We start from the raw sequence: 23,805 nt of genomic DNA on the forward strand, positions 1-23,805 counted from the left end.
TGGAATTTGTGTTGAGAATTATGATGTGCAATTTTGATTAATTTGATAATTTATTTTTAATTTATTGATACACCATACCAAGTGGCATATTTTATTGGATTTAGAAGAGAAGCTGGTGTTTTTCCAACTCTATCTGTTCGTCCTCCCGGCAAAATCATAAAGTTTGAGGGCTTTCCTACGATTCTACATTAGAGAATTCGTGCAGATGGTATTTATGTGATGCTTGCACATATTTGCATCCATTAAATCGAGTATAATTGATAGTTCAAACATTTCTATTTATAGAATTTAAAAGGAGGAGAAAACTTGTATATATTTAAATATATAAGGTTGTCGTGGGGGTCGTTTTTTTGTCTCAGCTTTTCTATATAGTTTTGTGTTAATAATCTTTCTAAGCAAGATTCTAAACCAGCTCCACTTCTTCATTTCAACCAGTTTTGTTGTTGTGTATCTTTTCATGTATTTCTCCTCATTATTATCTAATTTACTAGATGTTGATGGAAAATACGATGTTGTTTGATTGAAAATGAAAAATGAGTTCATGTTTGGAGGCAACAAATTTTTAAACTATAAATACTTTGAGTTGTGTTTGACCACAGAAATATTGCGCGAGGTTCGTATCTTGATGATGCATTGAAATCTTTTGTATATATCATTTCGGTGTGACTTTGCTGCCATTGTGTACCCTTTTTTTTCGTACTTGGCATCGCGGTAAATCAACAAAATATCTTGTATAATGATCATTTCCGTCTTTTGTTGGGCCTTAAGCGGAGAGTCAATCTGAATAATCGCAAAACGGCAATAGTTAGCTCCAAAATATACCTCGTCTTTTAATATTTTGTAAATATTGTCTTACTGATTATGTTGGATATTATATTGTTTGTCAGTTAATTTGCTCCTTAGGTATATTTGTATACGAATTTTATGTTTTTTTTCTTCTCTATACTTGGCCCAGTGAATAAGCTACGTAATTTTTTAGGAAGTATAGCAAATATAGGGAGAGGAAAAAAAAGTAGACACATCTTCTGAGGTCAAGAGCAAAAATACTTAAAGTGGCCAGTAAATGTGAAGTAACTATTAGGCGCCAAATTGTATGGATGAGTTGAAATGTCAATGCTGAAAATGAGCCTCTTTTTTTTTGCATCATACTTCTTTCACTTGATATTGCTGATAGGTGGAGTTATGTAAATTATTTTTATAGCCTCTCTCTTCTTGGGCGAATTTTTTTTTGTTATGCATATATTGCATAGTGGATGCCATTGATGAGGAAAAATCAATTTATTGCTTGTGCAAATGTGTGAGATATTTTACACACAACGTGGAATTTCGTACTCAATTTGTAAGGTACAATGTGACCAATCTATTATTCATTTGGCACGCTACTTTGTGTGTCTGTAGCGTCGTTCAGTGACCTTGCCAAGGCTGATTTGCCGGGCGTTTGGAATTTTTTTCTCTCAGCCGGTAATCTCGCGCTGCTGGATCAACTCTGTTGGGCTAGAGAATAGATGGATGTGGAGAGTCAGATGGAGCGCAGTGGAGATGGTTTGAGAGACAAATGGATGAGATGCGATGTGGTGTAATATGTGGCATAGTTAGAGAGCTATTTGTTTGATTATTGTTATTAGTGCGCCTTTTTTTTTTTGCCTCTATCTTCTGTACAGCACACTCGCGAAATAAATACAATTTACGTGGTACAGAAATATATAAAATAAAGAATCTCAGCTAACACTCGTGGCAATAATTACAGTTTCAACTGGTAAATGATGTGAGGGAGAAAAAAAGAGGGAAGGAAGAGAAGAAGTTTTAAAGTCTAAATTTGCAAATTAGCTTCAATGATTGTTTTAGGTTGCAGAAAAGTGGTATTTACATTGGCATTTCCTCAAGTTAACATTTCTGTATTTTTTTCGCATTGAATTTACAGTTTCGCTGCAATTATAAATTTTGGATGGAAATCACAAGTGGATGACTCAAAATTTACAGTATGAGAGAATGATTAACTTTGTGGCAAAAAAACACCCATATGACTAATTCTCTTTCTATAGAATTCCTTGTCTGAGAATTTTTACTCAAATTGATGCTGCAGAAAAAAATATATCCAAGCCATCAACCTTTCGCCATAAATAATTTGCAATAAAATTATAACGTTAATTTTTTGTTATTAAAACTATTTTATGTTTTGTGATTTCTTCGTTGGCATATTACTTTACTTTTTCAAAATAAATCCTTAGACAGGGGGTCTCGTGGTGTAATTGGTATGGGCGTTTTTGAATAAAATCTTCCTGAAATATAGGAAAACATATCGTCGGTCGTATCTGCATTTATTTTGTGTCAGCATTTCACGCAAGAGGGGACGTTTGTATTGTAGCTTGCTCCGAATGCAGATACAAAACAAATGCAGATACGACAGAGGTAGACGCAACCGACGATATTCAAATCATAGGTTTATTACAAGGGGTCCCAGGATTATCCATTTCCAAGGGGTAAGTCATTCCCATTTTTTTGACAAGGGTTTCTGGTTTCGCGAGTTTCGCGATGCAATTTTTAGGTTTCTCGGGTTTCGCGATGCAATTTTTGGGTTTCTCGGGTTTCGCGATGCAATTCTTAGGTTTCTCGTGTTTCGTGATGCAGAAATTGGGTTTCTCGGGGTTCGCGATGCAATTTTTGGGTTTCTCGGGTTTCGCGATGCAATTCTTAGGTTTCTCGTGTTTCGCGATGCAGAAAATGGGTTTCTCGGGGTTCGCGATGCAATTTTTGGGTTTCTCGGGTTTCGCGATGCAATTCTTAGGTTTCTCGGGTTTCGCGATTCAGAAATTGGGTTTATCAGGTTTCGCGAAGGGTTCCTTGGACAATTGACAAGGGTTTCTCAATATGAGTTACCCCTTGTCTATTTCGGTATTTTGCACTTCATGGAATTTAACAAATAATATAATTATGCATATTTGTCTTCCATAAGGGGCGCTAACTTGGGAAAACATTTTTGAAATATCTCTAAATTTATTTTGTAAATCATGCAAATGAACTCCTTCCGGGTCCGTCAGGGGTGGTTGTGGTTATCCTTTTAGGGCAGAATAATCGCCCCTGATGAACCCGGATAGAGTTTGTCTTCCTGATTCATTTTTCTATGCAACATTTTTGGCACAGTAAATCAGGAAAGTATTTCTTATGAACAGTTAGCCTGGAAAATTGACCGATGAATTGCCGCAGAAAATATCTTGTAAATACAATATTAATGGCGTTTCAAAAATGCAACAAAATTATACAATTATTAGTGAAGAATGTAATAGGTATTCTCAGGATTATTTCGAAAAGATGACCCTTAAATTAGTGAAAATTAATGGGGTAATTCTAAAACTTGTTTGACAATTGATGCACTGAGAGAAATCAGAAAAAATTAAAATAACATTCTGGAAATGTTTATTTTACCCTGCATTATTGATTCGAAATCGGTGTAAATATTATGCTTTTTAGATGTATTAGGGGTTAAAGTTATCCTTTTCCATGTTAATTTTACCCTTAAAAAGGTGTGAAATTGACATTAAAAAATGTTGATATATTTTTACACCTAAAAAGTGTTAAAATTATGAGGAAAAAAAGTTAATCGCATACCCGTTTTTTTCTCAGTGTGTGAAAAATATAACTATGTGGAAGCTGTATACCTTTCCCTAAGTCAAGACACAAACCCATTTTATGCCCGAATTCCAATTCAGCAGGAAATATATTTTATTTGAATATTTGTTATGTGTCACTAGAAAGATCCTGTGTAGTGTTTATCTATAGTCTGATAGATTTAATGGATATTTTATTGTTATACGACCTTAAGTGAATATATCGTGTGCTTAGCTTCAACAATTTGTTCTACGTTTTTTTTGTTGTTTTACTGCATCCTGTAGCAACATTGAAGACACATCCTCTTGAATGTGCGAATATTTGCGCGCATCTTGAATGGCTGACAATTGATGAAACTTATTAGTGTCAATCAAAATGCTAGGCTGCATAACCTTCTTGATCTCTTTGCAGATCCATCAATAGCGCCCGGAGGACGATCTGAAATCCAAGAGTGTGCAATTTCAATTGCTCTGATAATGTTTGGGATTATGCTTGAGCGTTTCGTGACGATAATCAGGGAGACTCTATCACCAGAATCGACACCATGTACAACAAGTGGGAGTCGTCAAGTATTTGGACCTATTATAACGCTGGATGGTGAGAATATTGTTCCCACGGCAGCAGGAAAGAGCAACACCACTAAGAATGAGTGAGTTTTCCTGCATTTTTTTTTCTCTTAAAGTTTTTGGCTGTCTGTTCTTTTGCGGGTTTTTTCAGTATTCTGTGACAGACAAATAAGAAAGAAGAGCAATATTTTTGGCAATTGATTAATATTTTGATTACAAAAAAAAACAGATGCGGAGAAACATGGAGAGCAACGACAACTAAAGAATCTGAAAACAGTAGGAATGGAAAGAAGCTTTTAGTGCTAAATGAGGATGCTCGTGTTATGCTGCCGTCGATTAAGGTGAGTTTCCCATTGGTGTTCACTTGTGGTTTCTACCAAAACAAATGGCTATAAAGATTCTTATCAATTGTCAATTAATTAATATTTATATTGAGAAAATATTTTTTTTCCTGAGCGCACAATTTCCAAAAAAAAAGTTGTACAAGACGATAGAGGAAGTTACTTCTTTTATTTTTCGTATAACTTCTTCTCCGTGAACTCTCAAAAAAGATACTATAAAATTTTCTTTTATGTCTCTTCTTCTTTCATAATATTCATCGTTGAATTTATTAAGTAACTTGAAGGTTGTCTTTTATTTAATATTTCTTTTTTTTTGCATCAAAATCACAGAGTCTTTTTCTTCACCTTCTTCGTGTAGTTAATACATTTATTTGTGTGATGATGCAGATATGAGAATCACACCCAGTGTAATATTATTTTAACACTCTGGATTAACCTTTATGGGAAGAAATTTATCAATCTTGATGGTTTTTTTTCGGATCATATTTTTTTCGGTGAAAACAACGCTTAATTGGATTTTTTTTAGGTTTTTGCAAAATATCACTATTTTGGAATGTTTATTGTAGGTTTGGTGCGACTGGTTGCTGTGTCATCATGCTGTATGGAATCCTCCACCCACTTGTTCTGACTACAAACTTGGGTAATTATTCGATTTCTCCTCAATTTCACTTTTAATTTATTTTGACGCAAGAGGATAACTCTGACAAACTGTACTGTGTTAAGCCTCCTTCCAATCTAAATTAAATGCTAGGTCAATTTCCGCAGTAAGAGGATTTTCGTCAGTTAAAATTTTTAAAAAAAGACGGCACTTTTGAACTTAAAGATGGGATATTTGGCAAAAGGTTAATGATAAAATACGTTGAATGTTAAACCTTTGTGATCTTTACTGTCATCTCAAAATCTTACTAACAAATTATTTTTGTATTAAAAATTTGTATTCTTTTGAGCCTATTTATTGTTGATATAGTTAAGGATGGAAATTAAAAGGAGGAAATCTCAATATAAAGAAAAAATTGGAACAAAAATTCTAAGCACGAACCAAATAAAAAGTCTTACAGTTTTTTATTGTTTGATGTGTGTCTTAGATAACTGTTTTCTATTTTAGCATCCAAATAGTTTTCATCTTTATTACAAAACATTTTACTTCAACTTTTTCAGCATCCGTAACGTGCTTTGTCCGGATCTATATTGAATAATTAGAAAAAAAACTACGATCAAAAACTCATCAAAATAATTTTGTATAAAAACTTGCATTTTTAACCCTTTCAGGACGAGAGGGTCAAAAATTGGAGGTCAGAAAAACTGGCTTTTTCTGGCTTCTGAGAGCAAAACATGGAAATCTGGTTTTAGATGGCCGAAGAAAATTTTTCATTTTTTGGGCCACCAGTGACCCAATCGTCCTTAAAGGGTTAAATTTGTTTATCATTGGTAGTAAAGGATGAAAATGAGAAAAAAAAAACAAAGTATAAAACAAAATGAAGGAAGACCACTAAGCTAACATACACATCAAAGAATAAAAAGGACTGGCAAAATATCCTATTTTGCTTTGCAAAGTGCTCAACTTGTGACTTAGATGCTATAACCTTAAAATTACTTTCGCATCATTTACCGTTTACTGGTTTTTGAACTGATTTCAACCGATTTATAAATCACTCAAAAGATTGTCCAAAATATTTTTAATAGTAATAAATATAGTAAATATATGAATTTCGGATAAAACTTATCGATACATAACCGGTTCATGATCAGTTCATAACCGATTTGAACCGTTTTATAAATCACTCAAAACATTTCCCAAAATAATTTATGAGTAATATAATTGAATTTTGGATAAAAATTATTTGTCGTTTATTAATCGATTGTGATGAAGAATTTTCTTACTAATTTTGTAAAAGAATTAAAATAGTAAAGAATGAAAAAGGAAAGTCGTAGCGTGTATACTAAATTAAGGCAAGAATTCTATAAAGACATTTGGCTCCTTTCTCCTTTTAATTTCTCAAGCTGAAGTATCGGAGGGGTTTTCTTCCTTTCTCAGGACTACAAATCTGAAACGATCGGTGGCTCGAAAAGGCTTTAAAAGGACAAAGGAGCCAAAAGTCGTTACCGTATTTTACTGTCCCTGATACTCAATCGGTTTTTGGCAAGTTTGTATTCATTTGAACTGTTTACAAAATCATGATAAATGTGAACTGGTTCCAACAGGATATGAACCGGTTCTGAACCGATATTTATTTGTGTCCGAAAATCAATAGAATAGGGTGAGCCAGTTGAAGTGTAACTTTCCAAAACTCTATTCTTATTTCACTCTATTTTCTATTCTCTTAACTCTATTTTTATTCCAAAATGAATTTTATTGTTAACGAGGGGAAATGTCAGAAATCTTTCAATGTTTGAGAATTATTTAAAATTGTTGATGTTACCACTTATGGTACCGTCTACGACTCTTGGTCTGTCGATAAACGCATCGCACGCTGCCCGAACGTGAGCATTCGGAATTTACATCCAGGAACCATAAATGTCTGTAACGATACCGAGTCTTGTTGGATTTTCTAGTATCTCTTTACTGACATTTTTGTATGTCAACGACTTCAGAATCCAAATTTAACCAAATCGGTTGGAAAATGGGTCCTCCAAAGTGGTTGAACTTTGACCTTCAATAATCCAAAATGGTGAATTATCCGGTCAAGGTATGTTTGGATGAAATGTTCGCCTGGACTACCTCTAAAACATATCCGAAAATCATTGAAAAAGCTTGGGCCAATTTTGAGAAAAACTAAAAATATAATTTTGGAGCGGATAGAGGGTGGTTAGGAAGGGGAAAAAAAACGTCTAGAGATGTTGTTTTTCTTTATTAGGGGTCATCGAAGACTTGAAGTCGATATCTCTTACCGTTTAAGCTCCAGAACGGTGACACGTTGAAAAAGACGATTGACTGCTCTCTTTTTGAGTTCGATCAGTAAAATTTCACAGATTTTTGGCAAATATTTTCGTGGAATTGTAGTTAATAAATTTATGCAAAATATATGGGAGCTGCGACTGGTAGTTTGAAAGTTATAGCGCCCTAAATTGATTACGCTTCAATTGGGGCACTCTATTGCACTCACACTATTTTAGGAAATATTTTAACTAATCGCTAAATAAATTTTTAATTAGTATCAATTATATTTTTAAACAACTTAATTAATAACTGAAAATCTTTTTTTTTTTTTTAGAAGAAAAATGGGGCAGTTTCACCCAACTGAATTTATATTCAAGATTTATTTTTCAAATTAATAAGATTCATATTCGAATCTAACTATGCATTGTTAGTTTATCTTGGGTATTATCTATTTTAAAGTACAATGTACAATTCTTAGATATTTTTTTTATTATCCCGAAAATGAATATTTTTAAAAGTAATGCATGTGTGAAACTACCCCTATCCTTCCATATGGCACTTAAGTCACAAAGTTTGTGAATTTGACAAAGTAGGGGCGCTTTTCAACATTTTTTTCAATTCTTTTTATGCGGTGGCAGCCAGAATCCCGAAAGCCAAAATCCCGAAAGCCAAAATCCCGAAAAGGCCAAAATCCTGAAAGCCAAAATCCCGAAAGCCAAAATCCCGAATTTTAAAAATCCTGAAATAGATGAAATTATATGGAAGAAAATGTTTAGAATAATTTCCTAAGACTCAGAAGATTTCCCTTTGCCTCCAGCAAGCGTGGATACAATCGTGGAAGTAGCTGTGACACTTTTAAGAATTCTAGATTTTGGCTTTCGGGATTTTGGCCCATTCGGGATTTTGGCTTTCGGGATTTTGGCGTTCGGGATTTTGACCGGGACCCCTTTTTATGATATCTTTTAAATTGTCAGTATTTATTTTTTCTTACTTTTTCGTAAAGAAATTTAGAAGAAATAAGAAGAAAATTTAGAAATAATAAATAAATAATAAATAATAAATAAATTTAGAAGAATAAAAAAAGTTTAAAAATGTTTATTTGTAAATTGAAATCTCACAGGTCCAGCACAAGTCATGATCCATGGTCCAAATTGGCCTCTTTGGTGGTTATTCTTGAGAACGTGGATATTAATCGTGATATTCTGTCAACTGAGAGAAAAGCTGGTGAGTTGTGTTTGTTTGTGCCGATGTACAAAAAAAAAGAATCACTTAACACCCAAATACTGGCATTTCAATTTGTCCCATCTCTCATGGCAGATTACGAGATTGTACGTCTGCAGGAAGATATAGCTTTAGCCGGTTTCACACCACTCATCTACAATGCTCCTGAGGAGATTTTTTGTCACAGGGATGATGATATTGAGTCAGCTCAGGTGAGATCTCAATTAATATTTTGGGATAAATTTGCAAATGACTGAATATTTTGTATTTACATTTATATTTTCTGTCTGGTGTTTTTTTCTCTCTCTTTTTTTGTCTTTTTTTGGATCCGTAGAACGCTTTGCGTTTGCAGAAGATTTTATATGTTGGCACAGATTATTTGTGCTCTTGTGAACCACCCGTCCTGAAAAAAGTCACTTACGAAGATGGCACGGCAGAATACATAAGTGTGGTGCAAAATAGAACGGACGAGGTAAGTTTAAGTGCATCTTTTTATCTCCCCATCAGAGTTTGATAAAACCCTTGTAATTATTAATTTCTTTTAGAGTGGATAAATAGGTTGAATATTGCATTGATAATTAATTCGAACGCAATCATTATAATTGAAAATTTATTATTTTTCTTTGATATTCGAACTTTGCAATGTTTTATCTTCCATTGCAGGTACTTAATTATATTAAATAGTATCGAAAAGTACAGAGTAATCAGCTTAATTAAGCAGCGAGAGTTAAACCTGTATATTTTTTAAGAGACAAGTTAAAGAAGTATTCAAGTTTATTGTGGTTTATTTCGTAGCACACAAGTATTAGGAAAAAGAAATTAATTTACGGGTTTTTTCAATTTTATACACGAAGTTTTATAAGCTAATTGTACCAAAGATAATCATGAAATTTTCTCCAAAATGAAATCGCGAAAATCGTGAAAATTGGCAAATTTGCGAAATATAATTTTTTTATTATTAATTTAAGAAAGCAATGTTAATGTCCATCGCCGTCTTAGCGTTGGTGACCAACCTCCAGAGTCAAACGGTGGAAATGCTCTTTCTCATGTTGTAGAAAAAAGACTATCTGACATTTTAGATGAAAGGAAGAAGAGCAAACTAAGACGATAAAAAGATTTAGAGAAGCCGCTGCTTTCCTCTCTAGGAAATTCATTATAAACCAATTATAAATTGATAAATTGGATTTAAAGAACTTTTAGCGTTTTTGGAGTAATGCGATTAATTCAAAACAGGACCAATAGTGCTGCAATCTAGAGTTTGTGCATTAAAAAACTTATTAAAATATTCAGTTTATCTAAAATGTTCTGACACTTTTTTTCTTCTTATGTTTTTTTTAAGGAATAAAAAAAGAAAACGATAAGCCAAGACACATACCAACTAATTGTAAAAAAAAGACTCAGCTAGCTTAAACCTAAGTTCTACTGGAAGCTTTTCTCTCGATTTATAACAAAACTTATCGTTAACAATTTTATCGTTTTTCAACTTAATCTTTCATATAGAATGGCCTTCTAGATACCTCTTTGAATTTGTGTTCATGATGGGTGTCTTGGCTAACTGCAAAATCTTTCTAGATTATACAATTTAAATTCTTCTACTCATTTTTCATTTCACTTATTTTCAATAATTCATTATTTATAACAGAAAAGCTTTATATTTTAGAATTTGTTTTTTTGTGATAAAACAAATAATAACAAACAAACTCATTGTGTCAAGTGGTGGTAGAGCACTCGCCCTATGATGCAAGTGCCCCGGGTTCGAATCACCTTTAGGTCACCAAGAATTTTTCTGGCGTTAAAAGTGTTCGGATTGCATCCAGTTAAGCTTCACTGAACTTGATTCCATGGGGCATGGGGCACACAATCCCTGCCCTGTAAAAGAAAAAATAATAATGGATTTTCCGAACCGAGGCCTAAGTTCCTCTATGGAACATTGTGCTATATTTTGAATACTTTGTTGACTCAAAATTTTCAAAGGGGAACTCTTAAATTTCGGAGAGCTTGTGATATCGGACACTTGTTATGCTTCTCAAGCGTTCCGGTAGTGCAAGAAACATTGTGTACGATATTGTACACTAAGTAACATCAATATTTTTTTTTACTTTTCTAAAGTCTTAAGTATGAAATCTAATATTTTTTTTTTATTTTCATACAAATTGAATTTTTTATACTTCTTTTTAAGGAGTGTTGCTCGGTACCTTCTAGATACTTTATCGTTTTTATATTTCTCTATGATTATTATTAATAGAATTTAAAATGAATAAAAATATAGACATAGCTTTGGACAATTTTTCGGTCACCTTAATTATCATAGTTCATCGCCCTTCTGGAATTCTTCCAAAGTCTTTTTTACAGTATCTCGTACGTATAAGCCACGTTTTTTGTTTTTTGTTTTGCATTGTATAATCTCTAGTGTATGCAAAAACTAAAAAGTCATGGAAATTTGAGGAACAAAGAAGTGGCCGAAATTGCAAGCTGGCCGAAATTTAGTACAGTTGTCCGAAATTTAACACATCTCCCCTATTTTATTTTATTATTATTATTTTGTTTTATTTTTTAATTTTATTAAATAGTATTTCAGAAATAATTTCACTATAAAGTAAAAACGTTTATTTTATTTTGCAATGTTTTTTTTTCTGAAAATTCCCAACAAAATATGTACTTAAACCGCAAAGGCATTTTTTTATGAAGATTGCTCGTATTTTATCTGAATTTGCAATCTAAAATTGTTTCAACTTCATTAAAAAAATCGTACTTAGGGCGGACCACGCTGTCTTGAAACTCATAAATATAATATGAAGCTTTTGCTTTTAACAGCCATTTAATTTTTTAATTATGATATCCAAAGCATAAATCAATACTTTACAATAGCAATGCTAGGGAATCCTCTGTGAAATTGTATATTTCTCGTAATTAAGTTGGTTCAAGCTGTGTGGAAAAAGAGGACTTAAGTAGGATTAGTTTTAATTTCTTTTATAGCGACACCAAATTTTTTTTGACATATTTTTTTCTCTTTTGATCTTTCAGTCTAGCGATTCGGAGATGCTGGTGGAAAGTTTCAGTGATGAAGATGAGAATGAGACACATGTAGTGGACAATCGAGTGGATAGTAGTGAAGTGCGTAGTAGTGAAAATATTTGTGAAAATGATGTGATGAAGAAAGGTTCTAATGTATCTTCTGTGGCAAGTAAATTGGATAGTTTGTCAAATTGTGCTGATAATACGACTGAAATTAGGAAACTCCTTCGACGAAAAGATGAACTGGAACGTCGACATAAGATGCAGGAGCATCAGAATCAGAGATTGCAGGTATGTTTGTTAAAATACTTCAATATAATGTAAAGATTGTCTGCAGATTTGATGGGGAAGAAAGGGAGGAAGAAAAATTCATTTTGAACATGTAATTATTTCTTGTGGCAATTATTTTTTCCTCCTCACAGAAATTCTGAAAGAATTTCTTTAATTTTTATTCATATAAAATGTACACCATCAAAATTTTCATTGGCAACTCCCGCTGTGACTCTTGTTTTGCCATTTATACTGTGGATAGCTAGAAGAAGATTGTAATTCCATCGAAATTTCCAATTGACGTTTTTGTTTTAGATTCTCCTTGATTATCTTGTTAAGCGTCTCTGTTGTTTTGCTTTTTTTTTTAAAGCAATCTTTGGAAATATATTCTCAATCTATTCTAGAGCAATAAAATGGATTTTGTACCGAAATCAATCGTAGACAATTATTTAGAATAGAATTTTACGCATAACGAGCGATAAAATTTGGTTTCCATTTTTAATAGTTCCTGTTTCAAGTAGTAATGTTAAGGTGTATTACATCTCGATAGTTCCATTCCATATTATTCTAATGTGGGCTTCAGACTAGAGACCTATGGTTGAGACTTAATGTTTAAGTCATCGTCTGAAAAGATCGGGTTCTGGCTAAGTCCGAAAATTTGGTGGAGGCTTAGCTAAGTCCTCGTTTAAATGCTTTAATGCTTTACTCGTGGCTTATCTATCGATGATGACGCACTCTTATGCCCTAGACACACTTACGACTTAAGCCGAGAGGCGACTTAGTGGAAAAAGATGGAAATGTAGTTTGACCATTATTTCTAGTATAATTGAGGAGCTCAGAGCAAAAAAAAACGCTATTTTAATAAGGAAATGCATACGATTTAGAGTTTTTTTTTGCTCTGAGCGCCTCAATTACGCTAAGCCGTCTCTCGGCTAATCTTCAGGTCTGTCAAGGCCCTTACAGTGACACAGTGAAACAAAATCAGTCATTACAGAAATGGAAAAAGAATTACAGTAGAGTCTCTCAAATCTGAATCTTTCAAATTCGAACGACGCGACGTTTGGATTCAATATGTCAATTGTGGGGTTATGTTAAAAAATCATATTTAGGGGGAAGTGGGGCACCTTTGAAATTGGAATTTTTCATCTATTTTTAAATAAAATTGAGCCTTATCGTCATATAATTTAGGTGCACAAACAGATTGAGAAGCTAAATTACATTATGATATGGCTCAGTTCCACTTAAACATAGGAGAAAAAAACCCAATTTCAAAGGTGCCCTACTTTCACAGGTGCCCGACTTCCCCTTATGTGCTTCTTCCTGAATGTTTACATACATTATGATCGTATAAAATGAAAAGAAGTATGTGACCACTAAACTTGTGAGAAAATTTTGATTCAAAGTACAATTTAATCTCACATAAATTTCGTTAAATTTGAAAAAAAGCGTTGGACTTTGGGAGGTTAGAAATGTCAGAAATACCCCACAAAATAATATAATTTGACACTTGAGCACTTCGAAATTCGAACAAGATGTACAGTAAGGGTTTAAGGTTTCTATCCGGCTTCGAACACTTGATATTTTTGTCCTATATTTCTTTAATTGTATCGATTGGTCAGATTCATTTAAAGAGTATGGACAAAATCCGAAGTATTCGAAGCCAGAGTGTCTGCAAAACCTGAAAGCCTTCCCGTACTTTAGGAACCTTATGTGGTCTTCAGACTACAGGTTTAGTCCAGTTTCTGAAGGTCTCAAAATCCCAAATAGCAACCAATTTTATTGCTTTTTCGGAATTTAATAGGTCATTTGTCCTTAATAATCCAATCTTAAGTTATTTTTTTCCAAAAAATCTTGATTGTTGAAAAATTAAAGCTGTAAAGTCATATGGCTAAGTCTCAGGTCTGAAGCTCGTATTACGGAATTACCAATAAGTAAGAATATCGTTTTTGGTTATTCAAATATCTCTTCGAATTTTTCAAACTCTATCTGTGAATGGCAGGAGTCTGAGAATTCACAAGTTGGAGTTTGTTCAAGTGAAAAGACATTCAAAGATCGGTTTCAATAGTTAACGAAAATACTATTTTACTCTCTGTTTTATCTGCGTGGTGGCAGAAGTACTTCCTGTTAGGATTTCGAAGTGTCTTGCTGGTTAACATGTTTCTAAACGAAACTATTTTAAGTGCATTTGATTGTATCAATATTTGTTTCTAATGATTACTAGTCGTTTCGAACAAATATACAGAGAAAATGTAGTCATAATGAAGCGACGATATGTCAGTCTTCTACTTTGTTATAAGGAAAAACAAAGAAACAAGTCTCATATTCCTGTTCTATAATAATTCCTTTTAAAATCTCTGAGTAGGGGAAAGTGCTCTCCCTCCGAACGTTCATGCCTTCGAATAATGTGAATTTATTTTGTTTTTCGTAAGAGATTTGCACTAAATTGTCACGAAATTATCAACAATTGATGATAAGCAAACTAATATTCAATAGAAATATATAAGTCTCTTAGGAAAACTAAAAGAAAATTCACATTATTCGAAGGCATGAACGTTCGAAGGGAGAGTACTTTCCCCTAACATTTTTAGCAGCTTTTATAGCCTGGTATTTCATTTATTTTTTAACTTTGTGTGAAAGTTTTGTTTTAAAATTCGAAATTGAGCTTGAATTCTTCGAGCATCAACGATAATTGGTGTAAATAGTTTTATTTATCTTTTAGGCTGCTGGAAATGACCAGAGTGTCAGTATGTGACAGTATACACTTTATGTGGAAAAAAATTGAATTCAAATTATATTAAAAAATGAATAGATTTTCTGCTTATGTTCTAAGAAGAATAAACTAAGAGTAAATGAAGAAGATGGATAAGTCTTCTGTATTGCAAGCTGTTCGAAATAATGCGCCAGCTGCTTTATCTATTGACTTCTGACAAAAAAGAGAATAAAATTGAAAATTTCTGAATTTATAATTGGGAGAGAAATGTAAATTGATATAGAATTCTTTTGCAAAAAAAGGACATAAAATGATGAATATTACTTAATGCATCTTAGATTTATTTACATGGGATTTATTTTATTACCAATAATTATATCTCTGCAGGAATTTTCTTGAATTAAAACAGTAGAAGTAGCTTGCTTTTTATAAGAAATTCCTATAAATAACTCATGTTCTGTTTTTTTTGTGTATGAAAAAAATAAATAAAGACAAGGAAGAAAGGTGAAAATATTCAAGTGAATACAGCATTTTTGCATTATAAATTTTATTAATGGAATTCTCTCTGCGGGATGATTATTTTAGTATTCATTGTGCACATCATCCAGTTCAAAATTTAACACAGTTCTGTCTTAATGTCTTATATGGAATATTAAAAACGCATTCGCGTCTTGAATTGAGGCGTGAATTTAAAATAACATAAATCGTCAAGTAGTGGTTTTAACGAGTGCAGTTTATTCACTCGAATGATTATCTTTTCATTCTTATTTTTGTTTTTTTTTTAACTCTCTTCCATATCAAAATCAGTGAGTAGAATTATGTTGTAATAAAGCGTGTGTATGCAACATTGTAAAGTCTGTGAGGTGTGTTGAGTTAAAAAGAATGAGAAGATAATACCTTTTTATGTCAACTTGGCGACAATAATTTTGCTCAAGAGAATGAGAACAAAACAAAAAAAACATTAAAAAGGCAAAGTTTTTTTTTTAGCGAAAAATGCACTGTGTTAGTAGCAAGTTGCTTGAAGGTGAGAGGGTAAGAAGAAATGTTGGAGGTGTAGAAAATGATAGCGAATGCTAAAAAAGAAGTCACCTAGGAGAGCATTAGAATAATGTGTGTGTGCGCACGAGTAAGAAGTTAGTTTGCAAGAAGAAGAAGATAAAAAAGAAGGTTGAAATTGTTAGTCGAAGCATGAATTTGATGTGGGAACAAACACTCTTAAATTATGTCGGTGTCAGTTTTCTGGAAGGCGCCAATTTGCACAACGTGCATAAACTGCAAGGAATTTATTTCCAGGTCATCGTCACACGGAAATAATTTGTACGATGTGATGTCAAGATAATGCTGTGATAAATTCTAGTTGTATCTTTGTATCCTGACGACTTAAAACTAAATAATAAAAAAAGAAAAACACGTCTTAATAGATGTTACGGTGTAAAGAAAAAATTGTGGCAAGAAGATGTGTAGGAGAGAAAACAATGTGAAGCGCAAATTAATTAGAAATGTCCAATTCGTTATCTTTTTCTCTGACAAATTAGTAGATTTTTTTTCTTAACATAAAATTAATTTTCTAAATTTGAAGCATAAAATGGCACAAAAGAATCTCCGTTTGAAATGCTAAAATATTTCGTGGAGACTAAATTGAGGACGCTGACAAGGAAATAATTGACACTATCAAGCTAGAAATATCTGGACATTTAGGTGAAATGGTCAGAATTTTTGTTGAAAATTTATTGATGGCCGACGTTTCAGGAGAAATTTGATTTAATTAACAAATCTTTTATGTGCGATATCACAAAATATTCGTCAACACTCTAGTCAAAGTCATTAACAATTCACACTAACCTATGGCTATAAATTTTATTGGTGTTTTGGAGATGATTTAATTGATGAGGAATTATGTAAATTTGAGGTTGAGAAGTCACCGACTCTTTGCACCAATAAACTATTTCGCGGTATAGCATATTTCTGAAAAATTGGGATCAGATATAAAATTTTGCCTAAGGAAATTTAAGTGGAATCCATATCACATGACGTAACGTAGATACGGATATCTTTTGTTTCCGGGGGTGACTTTGCCCCCTTGTTGTGGCGATTTTTAGTTCTAAAACTTCTAGCAGTTGAGGATCGTCTTTACCGAATCCATGAAGGTGAAGACCATTTTACTGCTCGAACTCAAAGAGAGAACACTTATATGTATAATTCCTTTTTTTCAATTTATGATCGTCCTGCTTAAACCGTTAAAGATATTCTTCCGATCTTCGATGACCCCCATTAGAAAACCTATCTCCAGACGTCTTTTTTAAGTGCTACAAATACAGAAAAGCTCACAATTAACATAGGGAAGCGAAGTTAGATATTCTGCATTTCTGTTTTAGAAAAAACAAATAATGACATTTTATATATTTTTTAAAATATATTTTGAAAAATTGTTTTCTCTTTTGAAAAATAAGTAATAAAGCCTTAAATCATATTTTTGAATGTTTATTTTATGCTAAATAACTGAATAAAATCAAAATCGATGGATTATATACTACTACCTCTCTCTGGAGTTCGTTCAGTAAAATCCCAACTTATTTCTGAGATAATTCTTTATTTTTTTGAAAAATTTTACAGGTGCTCTATATTTCGGTTAAAGATTTTCTTGGCAAAATGAAAAAAAAAAATTGGTATAAAATTTTCTATGTAGGGAAAGAGATTATAATTTTGGACAGGTTGTTTAAATGCATCAATGTTCTAAGTTTGAAGTGCGATATTTCAATACTAATTTTTTTTGTTACTCCCCTCTTAGAAGGGTTGTTTAGAAACCTGGCAAGCTGTTTATCGCTTTTGTTTTTACTGAAATTAGGCTTAATACGTTTAAAAATGAATTGATATGTAGATGTGAGTTTGACTCAGATTTTGGACACCTTGGTTGTAAATTTGGACACTTTGGTTGTAATTTTGGACAGCTAATCCATCTCAATAACATGCCCATTGTTCTCCATTTCAAGAACCTATCTTACCAAGTACCCTTCCTGTTTATGTAAGGGAACCGTAGAATGTCACAAGGAGCCCGGAAACTTTCCATATTATTCTTTGAAGTGAGTTGACTTTGGAACTCCAAAAGCGCGCGGATTCGCGCACTCCCTGGTCTTACCGGGAGCATTTTAAGGCTTTTCTCATTACAATTCGTTCGTAGACATGTTGCTCCTTTGTTTTTCCATGCATTTCTACAACCTAGTCATCACAAAAGCTAAAACTACACAAAATTGCGAGAGAAAAACACCTGTCCAAAATAAGGATTATCACCTCTCAATAAATCTCCATTTTTCACACGAAAAACGTAATTCACAAGGCAAATCTCACTTTAGGGCAAATGTACAAATTACTATCACTCAAAATTTAATAATATCACTCAAAAAAAAAAGAAAAGCAAGGAAAATTTATTAGTACTTCACCACAGCTAAATAAGACTGACGTAAGCATGGAGTTCTGTCACATTTTACCTAAGCAATTGCTCACACTGAAGTTGCAACAAAGAAATTTTAACTCAAATCATATTCATAAATTAACGAATTTAGTGTTCTTCCAATCTTCCAAATCTTCCAAAAAGAACAAGTTTTTAGATAGAATTCATTGTTCATCAAATATTGTAAAAAAATATAATTTTCATCAATTAATTTTTAGTGTCCAATTTTTCCCTCAAAGTGTCCAAATTTAGAAACTGTCCAAAATTATGAGCCCATCTCCTACTTTAGTATAATTTTAAATTCAATTATATTTGAGATTATAAAAGGTACCTCATTTCTTGAAATAGCCTGTGTGGGTTGCACTGCACCTATTATGATAGTTAAATTTTAGGACATTTATTTCACTTGTTTTGTATTGCTTTCTGTATGTTATGAGAATGTGCAAAATTTCGGTCAGCTTGCAATATCGGACACTTTCTTTAATTCTCAAAATTTCATAAACTTTTGGTTTTGTTTTCATTTGTCAAATGTCAAATGTAGACCCTCAAAACGAGAGATTAGAAGAATCGGTGAAGTTCAGATAGTTCCACAAGGACAACGAATTTCGACAAACTTGTGTCCGATATAACACACAAAATAATGTATTCTAAATATCAAAAATAAGAATTTAATATTTCACTTTGAAATGAGAATTTATCATAAATTTTGGAACACTTTCTCTACATATTCTGGAATGGAAGAAGTATTGGAAAATAAAGGACAAGTTATTGGAAGTACATGAAGACATAATTATCTTTTAAGGAAGGACATTATTCTTATTTTCGTTCGGATACAATATCGGATACATTTAGTTAATTTCACTGGATGCAGATTATTACAAGAATCATACATACAAAATAGTTAAATAGAAAAAATAACAAATTTGAATGAAATTATAAGCCATAATTCAATTTCTATTTTTATTTGTCTCTTTCCAGGATATTTTGCGCCAGAGCACGGTTTCAGTGAATATCGAAGTGCGTCCCAAGTTCCTAATTCCCGATACCAATTGTTTCATAGATTTCCTGGAGCAATTGCAATCGATAGCAAATGCACATCCACTGTATCAGCTGATGGTGCCTCTTGTTGGTGAGTTTTTGCAGAATTTCTTGTTCTTACATTCGATCTCTGTCTCTATGCGTCGTATATTGCTATTTTATTTGCTTTGATTTAGTGACAATTTCTTAATGGCGAAGAAAAATTGGAAGATGTAAAGATAATAGTTAAAAATGACTAATTGGCAATGTTAGTTGGTGATTTATTGAGATAGAGAGAAAGGAAGATTTTGCTACATAGAGAGTGGATCACATAAGATTTGATTTGTAGCGATAGTGTCAATGACCATTGAAGGTATATAATATTATCCGCATAAGAACTCTATGGTGACTCTCACTTTGGAGCGGAAAGAATATTAGGTGTTTGCATAAATACAGAGTAAATGGGAATATCTCTGCGTATTTGTGCAGTATCTCGCGAAGAGGGTGGAAAGATCTTACGAGAAAGAAATAGAGAAAGAGAAAGAGGGAATTTTGTTGTAATATAAATGTCCATAAAATGCAATATGATGATGATAAACTTGCCGCAGATTTACAGTTCTGCTTGTTGTGTTGACAATGACACATTGTTCCGTAAATATTGACGTTTATTTATTCTTTTATTACATTATATAGAGAACTCACAAGAATATTATTATTATTATATTTTGTGCTTAAAAGTTCTCAGCATATTCTCTTTAGTGAGATTGAGATGAGAATATAAAGTTTGCACAAGTTGATTTGATTCTATTTATTCTATTTAAAGATTTTTACGAGTATTTTTTTGATAAAAATTGGATCAGTAGTTTTCAAAAAGCATAAAATTTAATTTATGAAACTGCTTTTAAGATGAATCTTTTTGTTTTTATTTTACATTGTAAAATATTGAAAGTATCTGCTTCTTCCATTAATGCAATTTAACTGAAATGGCGAAGAGCAAATTAACCTTCTGGATATATTTGTTGCATATATTAACTAAAAATAAGGAAATTTGCATTGTTTTATGGGCTACGCATGAAGATTTATTGATGCAAAAATTCTCACTTGCAATGAGATGGACCGAGATGGAATGTCTACGAATGAATGAAAAGAAATAAATAGTTTCTTAGAATATGTCTTACACCTGTCATATTTCAATTTTTATTGTTGCTAATAGGGCAAGAAGACAGAAAGGTTTAACAAAATTGGGTCTCATGGGAAACTCTTCATACTGGGTGGTTCAATAATGAGTTGCCGATTTTTATATTATTTTTAAAGCTTTAATAAAGTAAAGGCTAACACAATTTAGAACCAATATGAGACATTTTGAAGGTAATTTTAATAATATTATTTGTGTATTCACAAAAATAGACAGTCATTTTATACGTTTTGAATTTGATATCATCGAGAGAAAATCTGACCAAGAAGCAATGTTAGAATTATAAGTTGGGTGCACTAGAAGATCCCAATTGAATTCCCGATTTTCCTGGGGGGTAGGCAAAGTTATGTGTTCCCTGGAATTATTGTGTTAAAACACAACTTACAATCCCACTAAATAAACGACAAAACTGGTGTCGGTCAAAATTCCGAAAAGCCAAAATCTCGGAAATACAAAATCCCGAATGGAACGAAATTCCGAAAGCCATAAGTCCGAAAAACCAAATTCATCTGGAATATCATCTTATCTTGAAAAATCGAAAATCTATTTGAAAAGCCAAAAAAGAGTCTTTCTTGCTTCTTGATAATTCCTCAAGGTGGCTGAGGTACATCTTTTTCGAATTTCGAAGTGCTAAAGTGTTAAAATGTGAAGGTCTTCAAATTGTTGTGAGGGAAAAAAAGACAAAATAACGACGCTTACTGTTCTTGTCCCATTATTTAATCACTCCGTAATCACTGAGTAACTCTTTTGCCAGCTTTCGAGTGTGATATTTGATAAATTTTCCCCACCTTGTTCGAAAGTTTAGTATGAAAATTCGAAATTGCATTTGGATTCTTCGAACATAAACGACTTTTTGTGCAAATAGAATTCCATTTACCTTTTATCGAAGATACTATTGGAGAATCAAGCTCTACTTGTGTTTACACCTAGCTTCCGGCAAAGTGTTTTTTTAGACAGAAATATAGTATATTTATCGCTCTTTACAAGGACCAGAAGAGTCTTGTACACAAGGAACACCTCAGTTTTGACATATATTGTGTAACAATCACGAGTGCAGAAAAATTCCCATACGTATGTGCATGTGAAAGTAAGAAATTGGCTTCAACTTTGAAGGCCACTCGCCGGGGACTAAGTTTACATCCATGAGTTGAAATCTCGAAAGTCAAAATCTTTAAAAACCAAAATTCCGAAAAGTCAAAATCTGGAAAGCTAAAATCTCGAATGATGAAAATCCTGAAAGGGACAAAATTATATGGAGAATAATGTGTAGAACAAGTTTCCAAAGCACAGGAAATTTCCTTTATCTTTAAACAGGCACGGGCGCAATTGTGAGAGTAGTTAAGATACTCCTAAGAATTCGGCATTTTGTCTTAAGCGGTCTTCAGACTAGAGGTTTAGCCCAGTTCCCGAAGGTCTCCAAATCCTATTTAGCGAGCAATTTTATTGCTTCTTGAAAGTCTAATAGGTTAATTATCTCTAATAATCCAATTTTAACTTCAATCTTTCCAAAAAAATCGTGATTGATAAGGAATTAGAGCAGTTAAGCCATATGGCTACGCCTTAGGTCTGAAGCCCGTATTACGGGATTTTGGGTTTTCGAGCTTTTGGCATTTGGGATTATGGCTCATTTGGGATTTCGACCGAATTGGGATTTTGATGTTCGAAATTTTGACCGGGACTTTATAAAGCGACTTTGTGAGCTCTTTTGGGCGGTCCACGACTATGATTGTGTGTCAAAAATATCGTAAGAAATCCAATTTTCATCGAAAGGTATAAATCTGTTGCAAAAACGTATCCTTTTAATTACGTTTCAGCAAAATTTCGCAGTTCTAACCTACATTAGTTGATATTGATATTGAAAAAATTGGACTCGCATTCATTCATTGAGCTATATTTAGCTGTATTCAACTAATGTAAATTGCCTGAAAAGGGTTTTAAGTTTCAATTCTTAGTTGGAGCTTCTTCGCGATACTTTTTATGTCGTTTACAATGTAAATTTATGTTGATTGTTGCGAATTAATGACTTATGTGCAAATTACTTCTGTTTTTGGTAATACATTTTCTGAAGTGTGCGTTTTATGGATGTGAGACGACTAAAACTAATAAAACGTGACTATATAGTTTATTGTTTTTTTAAGTTTATGAAAATACCAACATTTAAGACAGTATTTCGCCCGGAAGTTATCCTTTCTCGTTTATCAATCTATTCCAATTTAAGTGAACGGGATTTCATCAACGCTAAGACGGCGATGGCCGTAGTTAAATAATATTAAATAAAAAATAATATTCTAAGTCAACAAGATGTTTACAAAACAAATTGTGCATACATAATTTTTGCCACTTTTATTTTTACTCACTCAAGTGACTTTTCTTTTGTCTGCCAAACCAATAAAATGTAAATATTATTTATTTATAGAAATTTATTTTCTTTTTTGCATAAGGTTTAAATTGAAATATCATGTTTTCTTGGTCTCTTACTTTTAACGACATTTTTAGAATTTTGTAAGAAAAATTATGCGGCTATAAAGTAAGAAATTTATAGCTAAAAATTCTTTGATGTGAAGAATTTTGGCGGGAAAGAAAACAATTGTGCGTAGCTCATTAAGCATAAATTATTCATTTCTTTCAATTTTTTTTCCACTCAATATACATAACAGATAATTTATTTTATGAAAATTGCTAAGTAAATAAAAATTGAAACAATGTGTGAAATAGAGACTGAAAATGTTGATCATGCAGAGACAAAGATTTCTTTTGTATATATTTACACTTTGGGTTTTTCTTTTCTTTTCTCTGGACCTCTCTTTTGGTCCTTCTTTTCGCTAATTCTCACTTAAATATCACAATACTTAAACACCCAGTAAGATTGCACATCTGAGCATTTTGTGGCAATTTTGTAAAATGGGAGGATAATATTGAAAATCACTTGTTGCAATATTGATAATGATGGGGACAATTGTGTAATTATTTTTTCTCTTTCTGGTAAGTTTTGAGAATGACGAGAAAAACCTTGAATAAGAGTGAGTGATTGAAAGTGAAAGATCAGTCAATTTAAAAGAGAACAAGCGTCAAGTTGAGGAGGAAAGTTCAAAGTTATAGCGGCAAACAATTGAAAAAGTTTGAGAGGAAGACCTTTTCAAATTGTGTTTTATTTGCATTAAATATTATGACAACAAGCTACATTTCTTGATAGTGGCTTGATGACAGAGGCTGAAGGCAAGGGTCAAGAGTGATAAAAAAAAGTCTTTTTCTTCGTTTTCACAATTGGACAATAGGTGTTTAAAGTTGGTCAAAATGTGCTTGGTGAGCTTTTTTTTTATTACTCTTTTATTGGGCAATTCTCTCATCAATAAGTTGAGGGAAATTTCTTTGAAAATGACGTTGAAGTAGAATAATTGGGATGTGGAGGTGAAACAGCAGAGTTGAAGGAAGATGGATTGACTCAATAAATTAAGTGGCCAAAATTATGTATAAACTTATGACACGTTTTTGCAATCGAATTAATTTAAATGCGTGTTTTTAGCTTGTTCGATTGCTA

General features: G+C 32.6%; 1 protein-coding gene across 2 annotated transcripts in view; it reads left to right on the top strand.

The window, feature by feature from the left end:
- Positions 1–23,805, top strand: part of LOC129805527 (telomerase-binding protein EST1A) — a 67,435-nt gene that overhangs the window by 32,261 nt on the left and 11,369 nt on the right. For both annotated transcript variants that reach the window (XM_055853492.1, XM_055853494.1), the window contains 8 exons: positions 4,018–4,255; positions 4,402–4,513; positions 5,080–5,153; positions 8,512–8,615; positions 8,709–8,824; positions 8,947–9,084; positions 11,637–11,918; positions 19,034–19,184. In XM_055853492.1, coding sequence (XP_055709467.1) covers positions 4,018–4,255; positions 4,402–4,513; positions 5,080–5,153; positions 8,512–8,615; positions 8,709–8,824; positions 8,947–9,084; positions 11,637–11,918; positions 19,034–19,184 — 1,215 coding nt within the window. The remainder of the gene's footprint in view (positions 1–4,017; positions 4,256–4,401; positions 4,514–5,079; positions 5,154–8,511; positions 8,616–8,708; positions 8,825–8,946; positions 9,085–11,636; positions 11,919–19,033; positions 19,185–23,805) is intronic.

This window comes from Phlebotomus papatasi, chromosome 3 (genome assembly GCF_024763615.1).
Source record: "Phlebotomus papatasi isolate M1 chromosome 3, Ppap_2.1, whole genome shotgun sequence".
NCBI lineage: Eukaryota > Metazoa > Arthropoda > Insecta > Diptera > Psychodidae > Phlebotomus > Phlebotomus papatasi.